Below are 18,419 nucleotides of genomic sequence, written 5' to 3'. Positions count from 1 at the left end.
AAAAAAATGCAAGCATCATACATATATATGAGGGCAAAGATCTTTATTTTTCTGTTAAAAATCCAGAATTTAGCACAGAGCCTAATGCAAAGTTGAAGCTCAAGCACTATTTATTTAACGAGAAGTTGGGGAGGAAGGACAGCTGAATAAGCACAGAGAAGAGGAATAGACAGACTAGCCACTGGGGGAAGGAACAAACACATTCCTAACACAGAGGTGTGGGGGTGGGTGCCAGGGAGAGACAGAGAGAGACAGAGACAGAGAGACAAACAGAGAGAAACAAGAAGAGAAAGCTAATAAAGAAGAAAAGATAAGAAGGAAGGATTGCAGGGCTATCTGAACCATAAAGCAAGGTGACAGTTCTAACTTGCTGAGATACTTCAGAGATCTGTTATCTTTGATCTTTGAAATGCTAATTCACTGATTAAAGACTTCCCATCACTTGTTATTTATACTTAAATGTTTAGAGGAGGTGTCAGAAAGGCCTGGCCACAGCAGATTGCAGCAAATCTGCAGTTTGCCAGGCAGGAAATTTTTCTATCCCTGTCTTGACAATGACTGAGGAGTCTAAATGACACGGTAAAGCCCTGCCAAGATCTGAGGCTGGGGGGCCTCCCTTGTGGCAAAACGGGTTAAAGTCAGGGCTATCATGCCATTACCAGCCACTGCAGCCCTAGTTCAATACCCGGTCAGGGAGGTGGCCCACATGGCGCAGCAGACCTCTCCTGTCTCACCCGCTGCTCCCCTCAGCAGTGTATTTCAGTAGATCTGCCTGTTCTGCTCCCCACTAGGTCTCTGGTCAATCCTCTCACACACACCCCCACACCTCTGGCCTACACCCCAGCTCTTGTATGCATAAATAAATAAAATAAATCTTAAAAAAAAAAAAGATCTGAAGCTGTCTACCCATTCCTTACAATGAGTAAAAGGGAACCCAGCATGGATATCTTTACATTTGAAGAGATGTATGATATTGCAATAACATTCTTCTTCTTCACATGATTCCTTTTGTTCAGTAATCACATCTGAGACCACTCATTCACTAAGGAGATCTCTGAATATTAATTTTTCAGAAGATCCTTAACCACAAAATTGCTCCATTGATAATGTCTCCCTTTGGTTTTTCTTCATTGTAAAATTTTGTTATGGAGGATTTTTGGTGCCTCGGTGGTGGGTATGGTGTGGTAACATACACCTGAAAACAGATCCTACACCTCATATAGTGTTGTAAATCAATAAAAGAGGGAGGCAGGAAGAGAGAAAAGAGGACTAGACAGACTAGCCACTAGTCTGTTATTCTCTGACCCCAGGAGATTGTATCTAGGTGATAGGGAAACTAAGAACTGAGACACAAAGATAATACAAACAAGAGGAATGATGTGAGGAAGAAAAGTTAATCAGTTAAGCGATGTTAGCACTAAATTGACAAGAACAAGTAAAAATGTAAGATAGGATGAAAACATTTTACTTTTTTCTTCATTTTAGCCAGTAATTCTTTTTTTTTTTTTTAAAGATTTATTTATTTATTATTTATACAAGCACTGGGTACAGTCAGAAGCACAGGAGGGTGAGAGAATTCACCAGAGCCAGTGGGGAACAGAGCAGGCAGAAGGACCAAAGTACACTGCTGAGGGGAGCAGCGGGCCAGGCAGGAGAGGTCTGTGCGCCATGCGGGACCCTCCTCCGGTGGCCGGGGAGCAGCCGGGGATCGAACCGGTGCTGCAGAGGCTGCGGGCAGCTTCGCAACCCAGTGCTCAACCGCCGCGACACCGGGGAGGCCCTTAGCCAGTACTTCTTAATCTTTAATAAAATTATCTGAGGAAATTTTTCAATTTGAAGTTGAAAAATCAAGTTTTTTCAACTTGATATCTCAGCCTCACATATTTTAATTCAAACGCTTCGGTTTGGGTCCAGGATCAAATCAAACTCACACAATCACTTCTAACTGGATGATTATAATGAAATCCAGAATTTCCTAGAGCTCTACCCTGGGTGAGCTGCTTAGTCTCCTGCTATAACCCAACTCAATGGTTTCATTCTCTTGATGAGTGCCTACGCCTTATAAAGGACACAGCCCAGATGGAGTGCACAAAGAACAAATACTAATTTCCTTGTGACAAGAAAGGGAGAAACTATTGTCTCCAAAGAAACTGTTGTGTAGAGGGGACAAGTGAGATGAAGTTATGCAGTATTGTTCAAATTATATAGACTTCAGCAATGTCTTTTCCTGGAACTGGTATCTTTTTGGTCCTTATCTTCAGCCAGAGAAGTCTTCAGAAAACTCACCTTCGGGAAACTATGAAAGTGTGTCAAATTCTTATCTCATCTAGGATTTATTTATGCTCAAGAAGTTTGTGTACAAGGTGACCTATGCCTGGTGACCTGGGGCAACAGGGAAAATTCCTTGACTCTTACAAACCCTGTGGTTTTAAATGCTCTCCACACAGCCACACTTCTCTCCAGGCTTATGTACCCATAACTTCGTGTGTTATATTTCTCCCTCTCCTCCAAAGTACCTCTATCCCTGCAAATAAACAACATCGCACTGATTCATGCAAGAAACCTAAATCCTCCCAGAAGCTGCCATCATCCTCACAAGTCATCAGTGCTGCTGATTTGACTTTTAAAAGATCTGTCCACTTCTCCAAGTCTCCATTGTTTTTCCAGGAACTCATCCTCCCTCATAGTGCACTTGGGTCCCAGGGTGGTTTTTGAACCAGCTTAGTTCTCAAGTTAAAAGTCACCCTCATTTTAAATTAGGTCCATTTAAAAACTCTCTAAAACTCTGTGTTGTTCCCTTAAGACATATTCAACAATTGTCATTAAATATTTGTGTATTTTGGTATTTTTCTTTCGCAGTAGAACATAAGTTCTATATAGTCACAGACTAGGTCTATCTTGTTAGTACTAAATGCTTTCCACATATCGCAATGCTGGGTCTAATAGCGGTCAAACATGAAATATTTGTTGATCAAAGATGAGAATGGGAGCTTCCTCTCCCATGGTAGTAGTGCCCAGGGGATTCCTTTGATGCTAGAAAATTGTTGAGCATTCATGTGTCTAAATGTGACTCTTACACAGAGGGGTGGAGGATGATGAAATCAAGTTTATAGAACTTTTTAAAAAAAGATTTATTTATTTATGCATACAAGAACTGGGGTGTAAGCCAGAGGTGTGTAGGGGTGGGGTGGGGTGCGACGATACACCAGAGAGAGTGGGGAGCAGAACAGGCAGATGTACTGAAACACACTGCTGAGGGGAGCAGTGGGTGAGACAGGAGAGGTCTGCTGCGCCTTGTGGGTTGCTCCTTGGCCTGCCGGCCAGGGACGAAACTAATGCTGCAGTGGCTGGTGATACCTTGATAGCTCAGTCTTTAACCCCTGTGCCAACAGGGAAGCCCCATATAGATACTTTAGATGGGATCTTATCTGGGACAGGGTAGCACTAAAATTGCTAATAATTTGTGTTCTTTTACCTAGTCTATGTTTGATAGATTGTCTTTTTCTTTTCTTTTTTTTGATGAAAGCATGCTTTTGCCTATGGGTCCTGGTGAATTGCTGTGACATTATTCTAAAGTAGAGATGAGGCTCAGGTGACAAGGGGCCCATCAACAATGAGAGAACAGGACAGAGTTAGCATATTACCCAAGTCACCCATAACACCAGTTGAACCACAGATTTCCTATCACTAAAATACCTCAGCAATTCCATCCCCTCATCCAACAATATCAATATTTCTTGAGAAACTCTGTGGTTCAGAATCACCCTTGCCTTTTACCACACAGAAATTTCTAAAGTTCCTCCAGTACTATATTAACTATTTAATTAAAGTGTCTATTTAATTTGGATAGTTGAATCATTTTGCTTTAGAGGCTACTCTCAGAAAAATATAATGTTTCTGTCAGTCTTTTTCTGGCCCAAAGACATGTGCCAGATATTAAAATCATAAAAGAACAATCTACTCCTTTATTTGCAGTCACCCCAGACATCTAATCATCAATCTACTTTTTTTTAATGGCAATTAGTAAAACAAAACAAAACAAAACAGTGAGATCACAGTACTTAGAAGTAGGAAGAGAGCACAAGCATAATTTCTTGTGTTTCTGTTAGCAGTACTTGGCATTGACACAGTTAACTAGACTCACCAAGGAAATTGATGAAGACTTACAAAAGTATTACTCATCAGAAGTTCTCATAGCTCTCATCCTTCTGGGTATCTGATGTCACAAGTTCAGTCATCTACTGTAGATCTCATGTATTTAGCACTGCCTGGCACCAAATATTGAACAAGAAGCAATCTCAGGACAGTCAACCCATAGAATCACTCACAGATTGCAGTGATTTTCTGGTCCCAGGAGGAGTCCTAGAGAATGAAATTCTGATCATGAAGTAGCTGTAAGCAACAAATACAACAGCCATCCAGGCATTCTTGTTCCTCCAAGGTCTCCGTGAACAATCTGAGTATCTGTTTTTTTTTAGTATCCTTACTGATAAACAGGTAAAGTATAAAGGCATAAAGGTATAAACAAAAAAAAGACATTTTTCACTTTTTTTAATTTATTGAGCATAGACAAAAGATTTATTTCCCTTTCTTTTTTGTACCCGTCTTTTATTTTACTCTATTTCTGTAGTGTAGTGATTATTACGTCACATCACACCATTCTTTTATTTACTGTTATCAGTGTGTTTATGATAATGTCCTTTTTTTTAAGATTTATCTATTTATAAAAGAACTAGGACTGAGGAAAACACTGCTGAGGGGAGCAGAGACAGACCTCTCTGTCTCACCATGTGGGTTTCTCCCTGGCTGGCCTGGAATCGAACTGGCGCAGCTGAGGCTGCTGACAGCTTCACAGCACTGCACTCAACCTGCTGCGCCACCGGAGAGGCCCTATCCTATTTATTTATTTATTTATTTATTTATTTATTTATTTATTTATTTATTTATTTATTTATATTTAAAGGGCAGGTTTATTAGGAAAAAGGGACAGGAAAGTAAAGTACACTTGCACAGACATAGGAAGAGCTGCCCCAGAAAGGACAGGTTTGCAAAGAGAGGCCTGCATGGTTGCGTGCAGGTGGCCTTGACAGGTCACAGGCAGGCGGGAAGGCTGCTGCTCTGCAGAGGGAGAGAGTTGGAGAACATCCTCTATTGCAGTGAGTTCTGAAAGTTTTGGACAACTTGATTAGAATTAAACAAGCTTTCAGTCTTTTGTTGAGTTGATACAATAGAATAGTTTCTGGGCCTCCCCTGGTGGCTCAGCGATTGATTGCTGGGCTGCGAAGCTGCCCGCAGCCTCTGCAGCGCCGGTTTGATCCCAGGCCACCGGCCACGGCCACCGGCAAGGGTCCCACATGGCGCGCAGACCTCTCCTGCAGCCCGCTGCTCCCCTCAGCAGTATACTTCGTCACTCTCTCTGTTCTGTTCCCCGCTCTGGCTCTGGTGAATTCTCTCACCCTCCTGCACTTTTTGACTGTACCCAGTGCTTGTATAAATAAATAAAATCTTAAAAAAAAAAAAGAATCGTTTCTGTATGTTTTCATACATCACGATAACTGCCCTCCCAACTTTCAGTATTTTCCTCTACTACCTAATGTTATCATTTTTTTCCTACATGAAATTCAATTTTTTTTTATCCAGCAATGTTACCGCATACAGAAATACAAATTGAGAGAAATTCATGAGATACTAAGTTTGAGAGGTACAATTATATTAAATGACTTATTTGCAAATACTAACTCTTTGGCTCATGATTCCAATTTGAGTTTTAAAGACATTACATGTAGCAATAGTTCTTGAATGTGTGGCCTATTTTACAAACCATATGTATTAAGAATGTTAAAGAAGGCCAATATGCAGCTTTTTAGTTTTGTGATCATAAAATAGTAAACATCATTTTAAAATAAATATCTGGGGCCTCCCCGGTGGCGCAGCGGTTGGGCGCTGGGTTGCGAAGCTGCCCGCGGCCTCTGCAGCGCTGGTTCGATCCCCGGCTGCTCCCCGGCCACCAGAGGAGGGTCCCACATGGCGCGCAGACCTCTCCTGCCGCCCGCTGTTCCCCTCAGCAGTGTACTTCGGTCCGTCTGCCTGTTCTGCTCCCCGCTCTGGCTCTGGTGAATTCTTTCACCCTCCCGCGCTTCTGACTGTACCCAGTGCTTGTATAAATAAATAAATAAATAAATAAATAAATAAATAAATAAATAAATCTTTAAAAAAAAAAATAAATATCTGAATATATTGTATATTTAATCTATATTTCCATTGGTTTTTTTTTTAAGATTTATTTATTTATACATCCAAGAACTGGGGTACAGGCCAGAGGTGTGGGGAGTGAGAGGATTCACCAGAGACAGAGTGGGGAACAGAACAGGCAGACTGACTGAAATACACTGCTGAGGGGAGCAGTGGGCGAGGCAGGAGAGGTCTGCTGTGTCATGTAGGTAGCTCCCTTGCCAGGAATCAAACTTGTGCTGCAGTGGCTGCGAACAACTCCATAGGTTGCGTCTTAACCCCTTGCGCCACCAGGGAGGCCCTTATTTTTTTTAAGATTTATTTATTTATTTATGCATACAAAAACTGGGGTGTAAGCTAGAGGTGCAGGAGGTGAGAGGATTCACCAGAGAGAGTAGGGAGCAGAACAGGCAGACTAACTGAAATACTCTGCTGAGGGGAGCGATGGGCAAGGCAGGAGAGGTCCGCTGCGCCATGCAGGGTTGCTCCATGGCCAAGACGGGTATCGAACTCATGATGCAGTGGCTGGTGATAGTTTGATAGTGCTGTCTTTAGTCCCTGCGCCACCAGGGAAGCCCTCCATTGGATTTTAAGTGTATATATGTGCTGAAAAAAATTCTACAAGTCGTTAACAAATTTAAATCGATGGTATGTCCAGATTTCACCCAAGAAAATAAAGGAGTAGTGTTTATCAAATGTTTTTCCTAGCTACCCAAGAAGGTCTTCCAATTATATTTCTGACACATAAGAGATATCTTCTGGTACATAATTTTTTGTAAATCTGTACTTTATATTAGTCCACTTTTAAGTGTCCATGGAAGTGTTCATACATAGAGGACATGGATAGCATTTACAATTTACTATAATCTATACTATACTATATATATAGTATACTATATAGCACATTTACTATATAGTAATTTACTATATACTATATACTATATAGCACTATATAGCACATACTATATAGCACATTACTATACTATATAGCACATTTCTATACTGTAAAAAAGCAGCCCATGCTTAGGTGAGGGGAGCTATTTTCTACTTCCTTGAAAGTGTGGTATCTACATAAATCATTTAGAATTCTACTTGGGGGCCTCCCTGGTGGCAGAAGGGGTTAAGGGCAGCACTGTGCAGCCTCTGAAGCTCTAGTTCGATCCCCAGGCCAGCGACAGGGAGCTACCCACATGATGTAGCAGACCTCTCCTGTCTCGGCTGCGCTCTCCTCAGCAGTGTATTTCAGTCACTCTGCCTGTTCTGTTCCCCACTCTGTCTCTGGTGGGTCTTCTTACCTCCCCTCCCCCCGCACCTCTGGTCTGTACCCCAGTTCTTGTATGCATAAATAAAATAAATCTTAAAAACAAAAAGAATTCTACTTGGGAGATTAGTCTCTTTCCCCCCATTTATCATTTTATTCAATTGTTTCTATGTATTGCATAGACTCATGGTTATTTATTTTATAGTTTAGGTATAATCCAACACAGCTTTATTTAGCATGTGGCTCAAATTGTTCCAACTTTGTTCAGTGAGTACTCAATTGTCCCCTATACTCCTCTGACATCCCTTATTAATGTGAGCAATATATTTTAGCATTTGACAAAGAATAGGCATTTAATTTAGCATAAAGCAGCTTTCACTACAAGTCGTAATTAAAATCCCTGCTCAATTATTTATGTACCTTGTGGAGTATTCACAAATGATGTAGCAAGAACTGGGAAGAAACATTTTACATATTTGGGTCCATTGGCACCAACAACTCAGGGTAAATTCAAAACACAGTATGTCTTCTCTGGGTTTGTACCCATCAGCCTTTTTATAGAAAACGGGCAGTAAGTGTGGTCTATGATGAGATCAAAGGTTAAGAAGGTGATGAGAATATTCTGAATACTCACTTAAAGTCCACAGGAATTTGAAGTTCTTCAAGTTTTACTAGCTCACAGGAGAATAATTAGGATGATAATAAAAACAAAGTTTTAAAACCCATGTAATAATCATAAAAAAGGAAAACTCAGTTATTGAATGCAATAGGATTTCTGTAGCTCCTTGGTGAACAGGTGGGCTTTGGAGTGATTGCAGTCCCCAGTCTTGTCTCCAGGCTACAAAGTTGCCTCTAGGGCTCCCGAAGTGAGTGAAATTTAGGGTATGCCCATGGTTCTGACAGATAATGAACAGAGTGGCATGTGTACTCACTGCTCCTCTTTGACACCTGATGGACGCAATAGGTGTTCTGCCACCTGGACATGTACCACAGTGAAACTACATAGGGTGACAACCCATTAGCACAAGCACCCCAGAGATGATCAGGGGGTCATATTGTAGTTCAAGTTTTTCTTGCTTCTGCCAAGGTTGCTAATAATACCTGATAGTGATGGCAATCTGAGATGGAGAATTTCTGGAACCAGAGCCTTCTCTTTGGAGCTGTGAGTAATCAAATTGCCTTTCACCCGTATCTCAGACTAGGATCTTGGCGTGGTGTCCATTGTGAGTTATTGTTTAAGTGTGGGGGAGTCAGATGTCAAGTTCATAGCAGACATAGGCTCTCTTTTGCCATCTCTTAGATTTCTTTTCAGTTTAAGGGCAAATCGAACCCTACTTTAAATCATTAACAAAATCATGATAAATTGTTCTTAAACTTATTTTGGTGTGAAAGCTAAAGATTTTCTTTAAGATTTTTAATGGGATTAATAGAGTTTAGGGGCCTTGGTGGTGGTGCAAGGGGTTAAGCCTCAGCTCTATGAAGCTATCTGCAGCCACTGGTGCTCGAGTTCCATCCCCAGCCAGGGAGCTACCCATATGGTGCAGCAGACAGATCTCTCCTGTCACCCGCTGCTCCCCTCAGCAGTGTATTTCAGTAGATTCACCTGTTCTGCTCCCCACTCTGTCTCTGGTGAATTCTCTCACCCCCGCACCTCTGAACTTGTATGCACCCCAGCTCTTGTATGCATAAATAAATAAATCTTCAAAAACAATAGCAGAGTTGAAAAATGATTATTATCTAATGAACACTTATATAAGTGAAGAAGCATAGGTAATAGGGATTGTGTGGCTAGCCATGCAAGCTGGAATGGTGGACTGGTCAATCAGATTCCTGAGAATTCATTGTTCAAGATCCTGCTTCTGTAGTGGCAGAGTAATTTCTACAAGACCAAACTCCCTATAGATAGCAAACATACAAACTCTACAAACAACTTAAGAAAAACAAAAGCTACTTAAAGGCAAAGTGAGGAAAAATCAGGGTAAACAAGGAAGGGGAATTAACATTTAGAGAAAGAGAAGGGCTTTAGGTGAGAGTGTCTCCCCTAACTTGAAAATATAGATATCACTTTAAACCTGGCTTGGTTTGAAACAAAGATAGTGCCTCTGACCGCTCATCAAAAAAAAAAAAAAAAAAAAAAGGAAGACCGAGTACAAGGGAACAAGATCTTTAAAGTATTGAAAGATGAAAGTTATAAACTCAGGACACTACATCCAGTGAAAACATGCTTTGATGATGAAAGCACAAAAAAAAAAAAGACATTTTGAAATAAAAGCAACAATAGTTTCTCAGGAAATCTACACTACTGGAAATTCTAAAAATAGGGCTTTTTGTTTTTGTTTCAGAATTAGGAGAAATGTTACCAAATGAAAACTCAGGTCTTGAGGAAGGGGAATACCAGAAATGGTAAAAAAAAAAAAAAGGGACAGGCATAAAACAGTTTTTCTTTAATTAAGAAAAATTCACAGAACTGTTTAAGACAAAAAGTAATACTGTATTCTGAGGTGTCTAATGTTTATAGATGGAATATATATGGAAATTATTACATAAAAATGGAGCCAGGGGAGAGGGTAAATAGGCATATAGGGTTACATGCTGCTCATGTTTTATACACAGTATTACAATATTATCATTAACTAGACAAAGTATAAGATTATTCACTGTAATTTCTTAGAGAAATCATTGAAAAGATGTATAACTGAAAACAATAGCTGAATTAAAATGGAATCCTGAAATTATGCAATTAATCCTAAAAGAAGGCAGGGAATGAGGGGCAGGCTGCATAAAAACCCAAGGAGACAAAAAGGAAAAAAAAAAGGTAGACTTAAATCCAACTACATCAATAAGAGACAAAACACACCATTTAAAAGCAGAAATTATCAGAATGGATTTTTTTTTTTTTTTTTAGAAAGAATCAGCTATGCGCTCTTTACAGGAGTCATATGTTAAACAAAGACACAGGTTGAAAATACGTGGATGAAAAGAGATGTATCATACAAACCGTAGTTCTAAAAAGGGTGGAATGGCTGTACAATTCATATACCATACCATACTAAAAAGTGGACTTTGAGACAATGATTATTACTACAGTTAATAATAAAAAATCGGGGCCTCCTTGATGGCGCAAGGAGCACTATGAAGCAATCTGCAGCCTCTCAGCACGAGTTCAATCCCCCACCCAGCCAGGGAGAAACCCACATGGCACAGCAGACCTCTCCTGCCTCGCCCGCTGCTCCCCTCAGCAGTGTATTTCAGTCAGTTTGCCTGTTCTGTTCCCCACTTTGTCTCTGGTGGATCTTCTCATCCCCCGCATCTCTGGCCTGTATCCCAGCTCTTGCATGCATAACAAAATAAATCTTTAAAAAAATAATAAAAAATCGACCAATTCGTGATAAAGACACGACCCTTGTAAATATGCATAAATAAATCTTTAAAACTTTTTTTTTTAAAGATTTATTTATGCATACAAGAGCTGGGATATAGGCCAGAGGTGTCGGGGGTGAGAGGATTCACCAGAGACAGAGTGGGGAGCAGAACAGGCAGATTGACCAAAGTACACTGCTGAAGGGAGCAGCGGGAGAGTCAGGAGAGGTCTGCTGTGCCATATGCGTTGCTCCCAGGCTGGCCAGGGATCGAACTCACACTACAGTGGCCTCGGATCGCTTCATAGTTTGCATCTCAACCCCTGCGCCACCAGGGAGGCCCCAATGGAAAAACTTTTAACATTTGCCCCCCCATCCCATATTTCATCTGTTATGTTATCCCAGTCATTAAAACTACATCAAAATTTTAACTTTTGTTACAACCTAGCTACCTAAATAAATGTAAACCTCCTATCTAGCCTCCTATATGCATATACACATAAAATTCATCTTTCACCCCTAAGTTGCCCCATGTTCCTCTCTGTTTTCCAAAAGTTTTTCTTCACATTTGTTGAGAAGACTCATCTTCCAGATTCCACTGAATTAAGAAGAAAAGCTGCTATGTAACTTTGAGAACTGCTGTTGTGCTTGTTGCTGAACATACTGGAAAAGAGAAAAAAAAATACATTTGAATTTAGATGCTCATCCAGAAGATAAAAAATAGCAGTGGTTAGAAGATTTATTACTCTTAGAAGGTGTTCCATGCTCTTAAGAAGGAGCTCCTAATCAACTACCAGCTCCTTTTATAGCTTGATCTGAGTCATGTAACTACAGGGCATGAACATCTTCAATCCTCTTATATGAAGGAAAAAACTGCAGAAGGGTGCCAGTTCATCTAGCAACCACAGATGTTTCCCAGTCTCTGATTAGCCTTCCAAAAAAGTGAAATCTACTATCTCACTAATTCTTTATCCTGTACCTCTGTTCTCATTGTCCATCTCTTCAGGGATGTGTTCCAAGGATGGTCTGACACTGAAGTGGAGGTTATGCCAGTGGTTCTTGAGCCTAAGCATCAGAGTCACTAGGAGAACTTGTTCCAGTGGATTGCCAGGTCAGTCCCAGAGGTCTTGATTTAGGAGTCTGGCCCTCATCTTGAGTATTTGCATTTCTAACTAGCTCCCTGCTGATGCTGATGGTCTGAGGTCTGCACTTTGAGGACATTTGGATTGTCCTGTTAAAGGGGAAAGAGAATGCTAAGAAAGTGCCAGGATTTTCTCAAAGCGTTTTTTTTTTTCTGTTGTAAGAAACTTGTTAAAAATAAATCCTCAGGTCCCACCACCAGTATATTGAGAAACTCTGGGCTGTGGTCAGTAACCCATAATCCACATACCCTCCAGGGGATTCTGATGCACACTGAAGAATGAGAACTAGTGCTCTAAGTGATATTCTAGCTTCCTAAGACCTATTCTAGGATGGGGGCACAGGGGCTCATAGTAGGTCTATATTCTGTGGTCAATACCCACAATTCGCTGTTAGAGTCCTGCTAGACAATCCTTACAAGCAAAATATTTGCTTCTTTTGGAGGCATGTAAGGTATGGTGCAGGAATCATTTTATAAACTATGGGCCCACATTTTATTGGTTCCGTTTCAAGAATGACACAATCAAAATGATGCATTTCTATTTAGTGCATGAATCCAAACTCTCAATAAGCAGCCATCAGGCTGTGGTCTCAATGATGAACTTTTTAAAGATATAGAAACACGTTAGGATGAATTTATGGTCAACCTTTGAAAAAGGTATTCTTTGTGCATATTTTCTTATTTATTTATTCGAACATTTTCAAACACTAGTTTCCTGCCAAGCTATGTTACATACCGAATGACAGAGTTGAGCAAAACACAACCCACTTTCTTTACTGAAGCCATAAAGGGCTGCAGAGAGTCAGCAAAAGGGACCTTAGTAACCTTTGGACCACACAGTTGTATGGTCCTCAGCCAGAAGAATCAAATTTCACTGGAGAATTTGTCCTTGACCTACTGAGTCAAAAACTCAGGAACTTGTGTGGGGGCTGGGTAGGAGAGATGGCCAGCTATCAATTTTAAGTACTTTGGATGATCCCCATACATGCTGAAGTCAGAGAGACAGCAATCCAGTCTTTTTTTAGATCACAGTCTACTCTAAGAATCCAATGAAAACAGTGTTTTGCATGTAACTGTGATGTGAACTGTGAAGGATCATTTTAAGGACTGATCTTGCCAGGCCCTTATTTTACAATTAAGCAAAGTAAATACCAACAGCTAAATGATCCACTAATTAAACAGCTAATTAATGGCAGAATGGTATATCCAGCTCAAGCCAATAAATTCTAAATTCATCTCTCTGCTCCTCCGCTTGCACAGCAGAAGTACAATTTATGTCATAGTAACCGGATTGAATTTTTTTAAAGATTTATTTATTTATGCATACAAGAACTGGGGTACTGGCCAGAGGTGCGGGAGTGCGAGAGGATTCACCAGAGATCTGCCGCGCCAAGTGGTACCCTCTCCAGCCAGCTGGGATCCAACCGGCACTGCAGAGGCTGAGGACAGCTTCACAGCGCTGTGCTCAACCACCTGCGCCGCCAGGGGAGGCCCTTTGCTCAGTTTCTATTCAAGCTGCAGACCACACATTCTCTTTATTATAAATCAATAAGTAGTTAAACACACACGTAAACAACCAAGGTGTAAAGATACTGAATATACACAAAGACAAGCTTTAAAAAGTGTTTTGCAAAGAAGAGACATTTTACTTTCATCTATAGCACAAGCAAAGGGACATAGCAATGTAGGGGATCTTCCCTTGAAGATGTACAGAGATGTACATCTTCCTCAGATGTACAGAGAGCAGAGCTGCTATCAGCTCTGCTATCAGCTTGAAGATGTACAGAGATGTACATCTTCCTCAGATGTACAGAGAGCAGAGCTGCTATCAGCTGAGAGTGAGGTCAGGGACCCTGACTTAGCTGAGCTGTGGACACCAACTCAAACCAGATGATTCTATAGCCATGTAGGAAACTGCCTTGTTTCCAAACTGCTGGCGCTATCTTGACTTGAAATGGAATTTTCATTACCCTCACCCCTACAATTATACAAATTGGATTTGCTTAATTCTATTACTTTAAACTTTCATCTTACTGAAAAATTACTGTGAACTATGCCCACAATGTGTGCAAAATGCATTCAAATGTATAAATGCAAATTCAGACAGACCACATTGTAAGTATTAGTCAAATCCTTTGACCCAAATTTCTATTTTTCCTAAATCACCAAAGATTTATGTAAGAAAATTTTGAAGTTATTTTTTAAAAGCAAAAATTTACAAAATACCTTATATTGAATAACAGAGTAATAAATAATGCCCCATCCATACCAAGAACAATTGTATACATTGTAAACTCATGGTTTCGAAGACTAATTATTGATCTGGTATAATGTTATAGAAGACTATTTTAATAAAGAGTAGGATATAAAACTGATACTGAATGGATTGTAATCTTTAAAAGAATTAAGCAAAATCCTATTTGTAAAAATATAACATGAGTGCTTACCTATGACAGAATACTATATAATGCTTAGTTTCTTCCAAAAGCTTTTATATTTTCCCAAATAAACATGCATTAATTTAAAAAATTATAAGCTATTTCTAAAGAAATTCAAGTATGTTAGAAAGAATAAAAAAAGAAAACTCTCCTCCCAGTCCTGCCCAAGGCTTAAACAGCAATAACATTTACAATTAAAGACCTTACTCCAATGTATTTATAAAGCTATGTTATAGATGTATACACTTAACTTTCATTTTGGAAAAATACATTCCTTTTAACTTTCACTTCCGATCTTTTACATATTGTGAACAACTCTTTCATAATAGCATTTCCTGCCAAATTAACTCCTAAAACCATAGAAAAGGAAAACCCACTTTTTTTTGCATCATCGTTTTAGTAATTTTTCCCAACCCCATGAGTAAAACATTTTATCTAATTTTTTACACATTTTCAAATCGTAGAGTATCTTTACATGTTGATTGCTCATATGAAGTGAGTATATGCTTTGCATTCTTGAATTATTTTCCTTGTTGATTTACAGATTTTTTTTACATTATGTTGATGCTAATTCTTTATTATCTTTATCAAAAATATTTTCTCTTTATCTGTTGAGGCTCCACTGCTCCCCCGTGCATAGTGTTTACCTATGTAGCTTTTATTATTTTATTTTATTTTTTTTAATTGAAAGTCCTCTTTTTTTTAAAAGATTTATTTATTTATTTTATACAAGCACTGGGTACAGTCAAAAAGCACGGGAGGGTGAGAAAATTCACCGGAGACAGAGTGGGAAACAGAACAGGCAGACTGATGAAACACACTGCTGAGGGGAGCAGCGGGCACGGCAGGAGAGGTCTGCGTGCCATGTGGGACCCTCGTCACGGCTGAGGATCGAACCATGGCTGCGGAGGCTGTGGACAGCCTCGCAGCCCAATGCTCAACTGCTGTGCCACGGGGGAGGCCCTTAAGTAGCTTTTATTAAGAAAGACATTTTAGCTTTTTATAGACAGGCCATTGAATTGGTTTTTTTTTTTCTTTTGTTTGGCTTTAGGTTTTGCGTCGTGCTTTCCCTCATGTCAAGGTTACAAGCACATTTTCTACATTTTCTTTTAGTACTTTTAATGTTTTAGTATTTGGTAAAGATTTTTAATCTATCCAGAAACAATTTTAATATTTATTTATGTGCTACTGTGGCGGCAGTTTTGAAGATGGTCCTGAGTAGTCTCTTCTCATGGTCTTCATACCTCACACAGCCCCTTCCCACACCCTATCAGTGCACAGTAGCACATCAGGTCCGTGCCAATGTAATTATAATTTCAGGTTGATTTCTACTGTACTACAAAGATAACTGAAATGTATCACCTATGAGAGAAATAACAGAATTATTTCTACAAATGACAAGAAATACAACCATTCAAAATTCCTTATAGAAAAAAGGGCATAAACCTGAATGCCATCTATGTAAGAAGTGATGTAAAGAAATAAAAGCTTGAGAACATAAGCCCAGATTTTTAAAAAGCCATTTATTTAAAAAAAACTGGTTTGTCAAATCACATAACGAGCAGTACACAACTACCAAAGTGGCCCTGTAATAGACACCAGTGGGGCGTTCACCACACAGTACCTGAAAAATACAGCTAAAAAAGAGGAGTCTGTTGAGTACTTAATTTCAGATTTCTATTTGACTCCTGTTGAATGGCTTTAAGTTAGCATATAGTGAGTGAGAGGTAGAGTCCCAAGTATAATAGCTGATGCCTCAGGGCTCCATATAAAAACAAAACAAAAACAAAACCATTTCCCTTCTGCACAAGGGAAGCCTATTCTATTCTTTATTTCCTTTGTGAAAACAGAAGCCAAGTTTCTCTTCTCAAATGATTCAGCATTCCAAAGTGTTGTGTGGTGACCTAGGTGTTGTGCTTCTGGCTTGAGCATCTAATTTTCCTCACCTTCTGATTCAGACTCTAGGAGAGAAAAGAAAAGTCAGGATTTTTTTTTATTCTTCTATGACTCCATCAAATAAAATGATGAAAGTGTTCCTTCCCCCACTCCAAGGACATTTTTGCCCTAGGTTTCCATTTACTATGCAAGAGAGTCAACATAGGAGGGCAAAGAAAATTTTTCCACCTTTTTGCCTTTAAATGAAATATGACTTTCTAAAACTACAAAATACTCATAAATATTATTAGAGAACACAGTTACTTTTATTCTTCTGATCATCTAAAATATACTTTTCAAGCTTAGTTGAAGTCAATCTCATTTATTATTTTTCTTTCACTTTGTGTTTCAATTACCAGTCAACTAGTAAAGGTGCTATAAAAATTCATAGAATGTCACAATGTGCAATTAAATCAATTTTTTTTTTTCATTTCACATCTGGTGATTATTTGTTCCTCTTTGTCCTCCAACAGAGTGCATAATTTCAGAGGTTTGGTTTTGTTGTTTATCATATGGGAATTTTCATTGCCTGTATTCCAAAAGGAAGGCTAAGATGTAGCAAAATGTTTGATGTGGAGGATACCTCAAGAATTTGAGTTTCAGGAAGGCAAGAAAAATCTGTATAAGGCAAGTTTATCTTGCATTATAATGAGGCAGTATTTGTTAACTGTTAAATGGAATCATACCTTCCTCAGCATTTTGTAACCACTCAACAAACTTCTTCATCTGGTCAAGAAAAACACTTTTGCCTTTGGCAACATGTGCTTCTTTGTACCACTTCAATATTGCTTCTTCACTTAGCACATCAGCTGAAATTTCAAACAGAAGATTACAAAGTTATTCCATAGATGTCATGTTTTAAAGCAACTTCATGTCTCATAGTTTAATGGATATCAATCATTTTAGATATCGGAAGCTTATTAGAAGACAGGAACCACACACTCATTCCAATATAGAACACAGTATTATGTATCAGCAGTTAACTTAGTAAAAACTTAAATATGGTGATGATATACATCTCATCGGGCATAATATAATGCAAACCTATAAACAAGTCACTGATGGAAATTGGGAATCTCTGATAGTGCTATTTTGCTAACAGGAAATTGGGTTATTTTGTCATTTTGTAAATGAATCAGCAATTCCAGTGTTTCAGAACACTCTGTAACCTGCCAATTTCAAATGTGTCTTTATTAAACAGCAACCTTAAATGACTGTCTTTTAAGAGAAATTATCTTTTTTTAGCAAAAAAAGAAGGTAAATGAAAAAATGTACATAGGTTACAATGTTAACAAGCAGATATAAAAATGAACTTCCTGGGTGCACCATGTAATCAATAAACAAATAATCCAAAGTTCTACACTCACTCTATCATTGAAACGCTAATTTATTTTCCTAGAGCCTAATATCTTAAATTACAAGAATAATATTTCCTTGTACTATATCCAAAGAAAAAAAATGTGACACTGTAGATTCCCTACAGGGTTCTAACAAAAAGTGCTATCCATTAACTATTATATAAAATTCTAAATTCCACAAATGTGCTTTGACACCCACAAATTATTATAAACTTAGAGTATTTAATAGGAAATCTAGTACAGGGAATATGAAAATAATAGCCCATGTACTCTGCCAATGTTCCAGTGGGAAGTCTTTTGGGATTCCAGAGTAGGAAATGAGATGGAAAACAGATAAATAGGACCTATTATTGTCCCTACGCCTGCCCAGTACATTATAACTACTGATAAGTCACCCTATGACGTGTTTGCAGTTAAAATAATTTTGACTTATGAAAATAAAATGAGTTGGCACAGTTTTCATTTGAAACATCACTGACCTTTTTTCCTAATCAAAACCTTGTTTTTCTTCCTTTTTAAAAAATTAGTATTTGGTTCTTGGTTTCAACTAAAGAAATGGAATTAAAACATACACTGTTGGTTTTAGAAAACAGAAGGTTTAAAAATTTTATTTTTAACACTATGTTTTGTAACCAAAGGAAAATTTATTAATTTGTAAGGACTGGACATAGAAGTTATAATTAGGATTCTTTTTTT

At 38.8% G+C, this 18,419-nt stretch overlaps 1 protein-coding gene across 2 annotated transcripts in view; it reads right to left on the bottom strand.

Moving 5' to 3' along the window:
- Positions 1–16,362: 16,362 nt before the first annotated feature.
- Positions 16,363–18,419, bottom strand: part of BZW2 (basic leucine zipper and W2 domains 2) — a gene marked incomplete at its 3' end in the record, with an annotated part of 53,747 nt that continues 51,690 nt past the window's right edge. For both annotated transcript variants that reach the window (XM_084229910.1, XM_084229911.1), the window contains exons 11-12: positions 17,052–17,174; positions 16,363–16,391 (exon numbers count right to left, since the gene is read on the bottom strand). In XM_084229910.1, coding sequence (XP_084086036.1) covers positions 16,363–16,391; positions 17,052–17,174 — 152 coding nt within the window. The remainder of the gene's footprint in view (positions 16,392–17,051; positions 17,175–18,419) is intronic.

The sequence above is a fragment of the Talpa europaea genome (assembly GCF_964194135.1).
Source record: "Talpa europaea genome assembly, chromosome: 3".
Taxonomy (NCBI): domain Eukaryota; kingdom Metazoa; phylum Chordata; class Mammalia; order Eulipotyphla; family Talpidae; genus Talpa; species Talpa europaea.
Note: the sequence above shows the minus strand (reverse complement) of the source record. Positions and strands in the feature narration are given on the sequence as shown.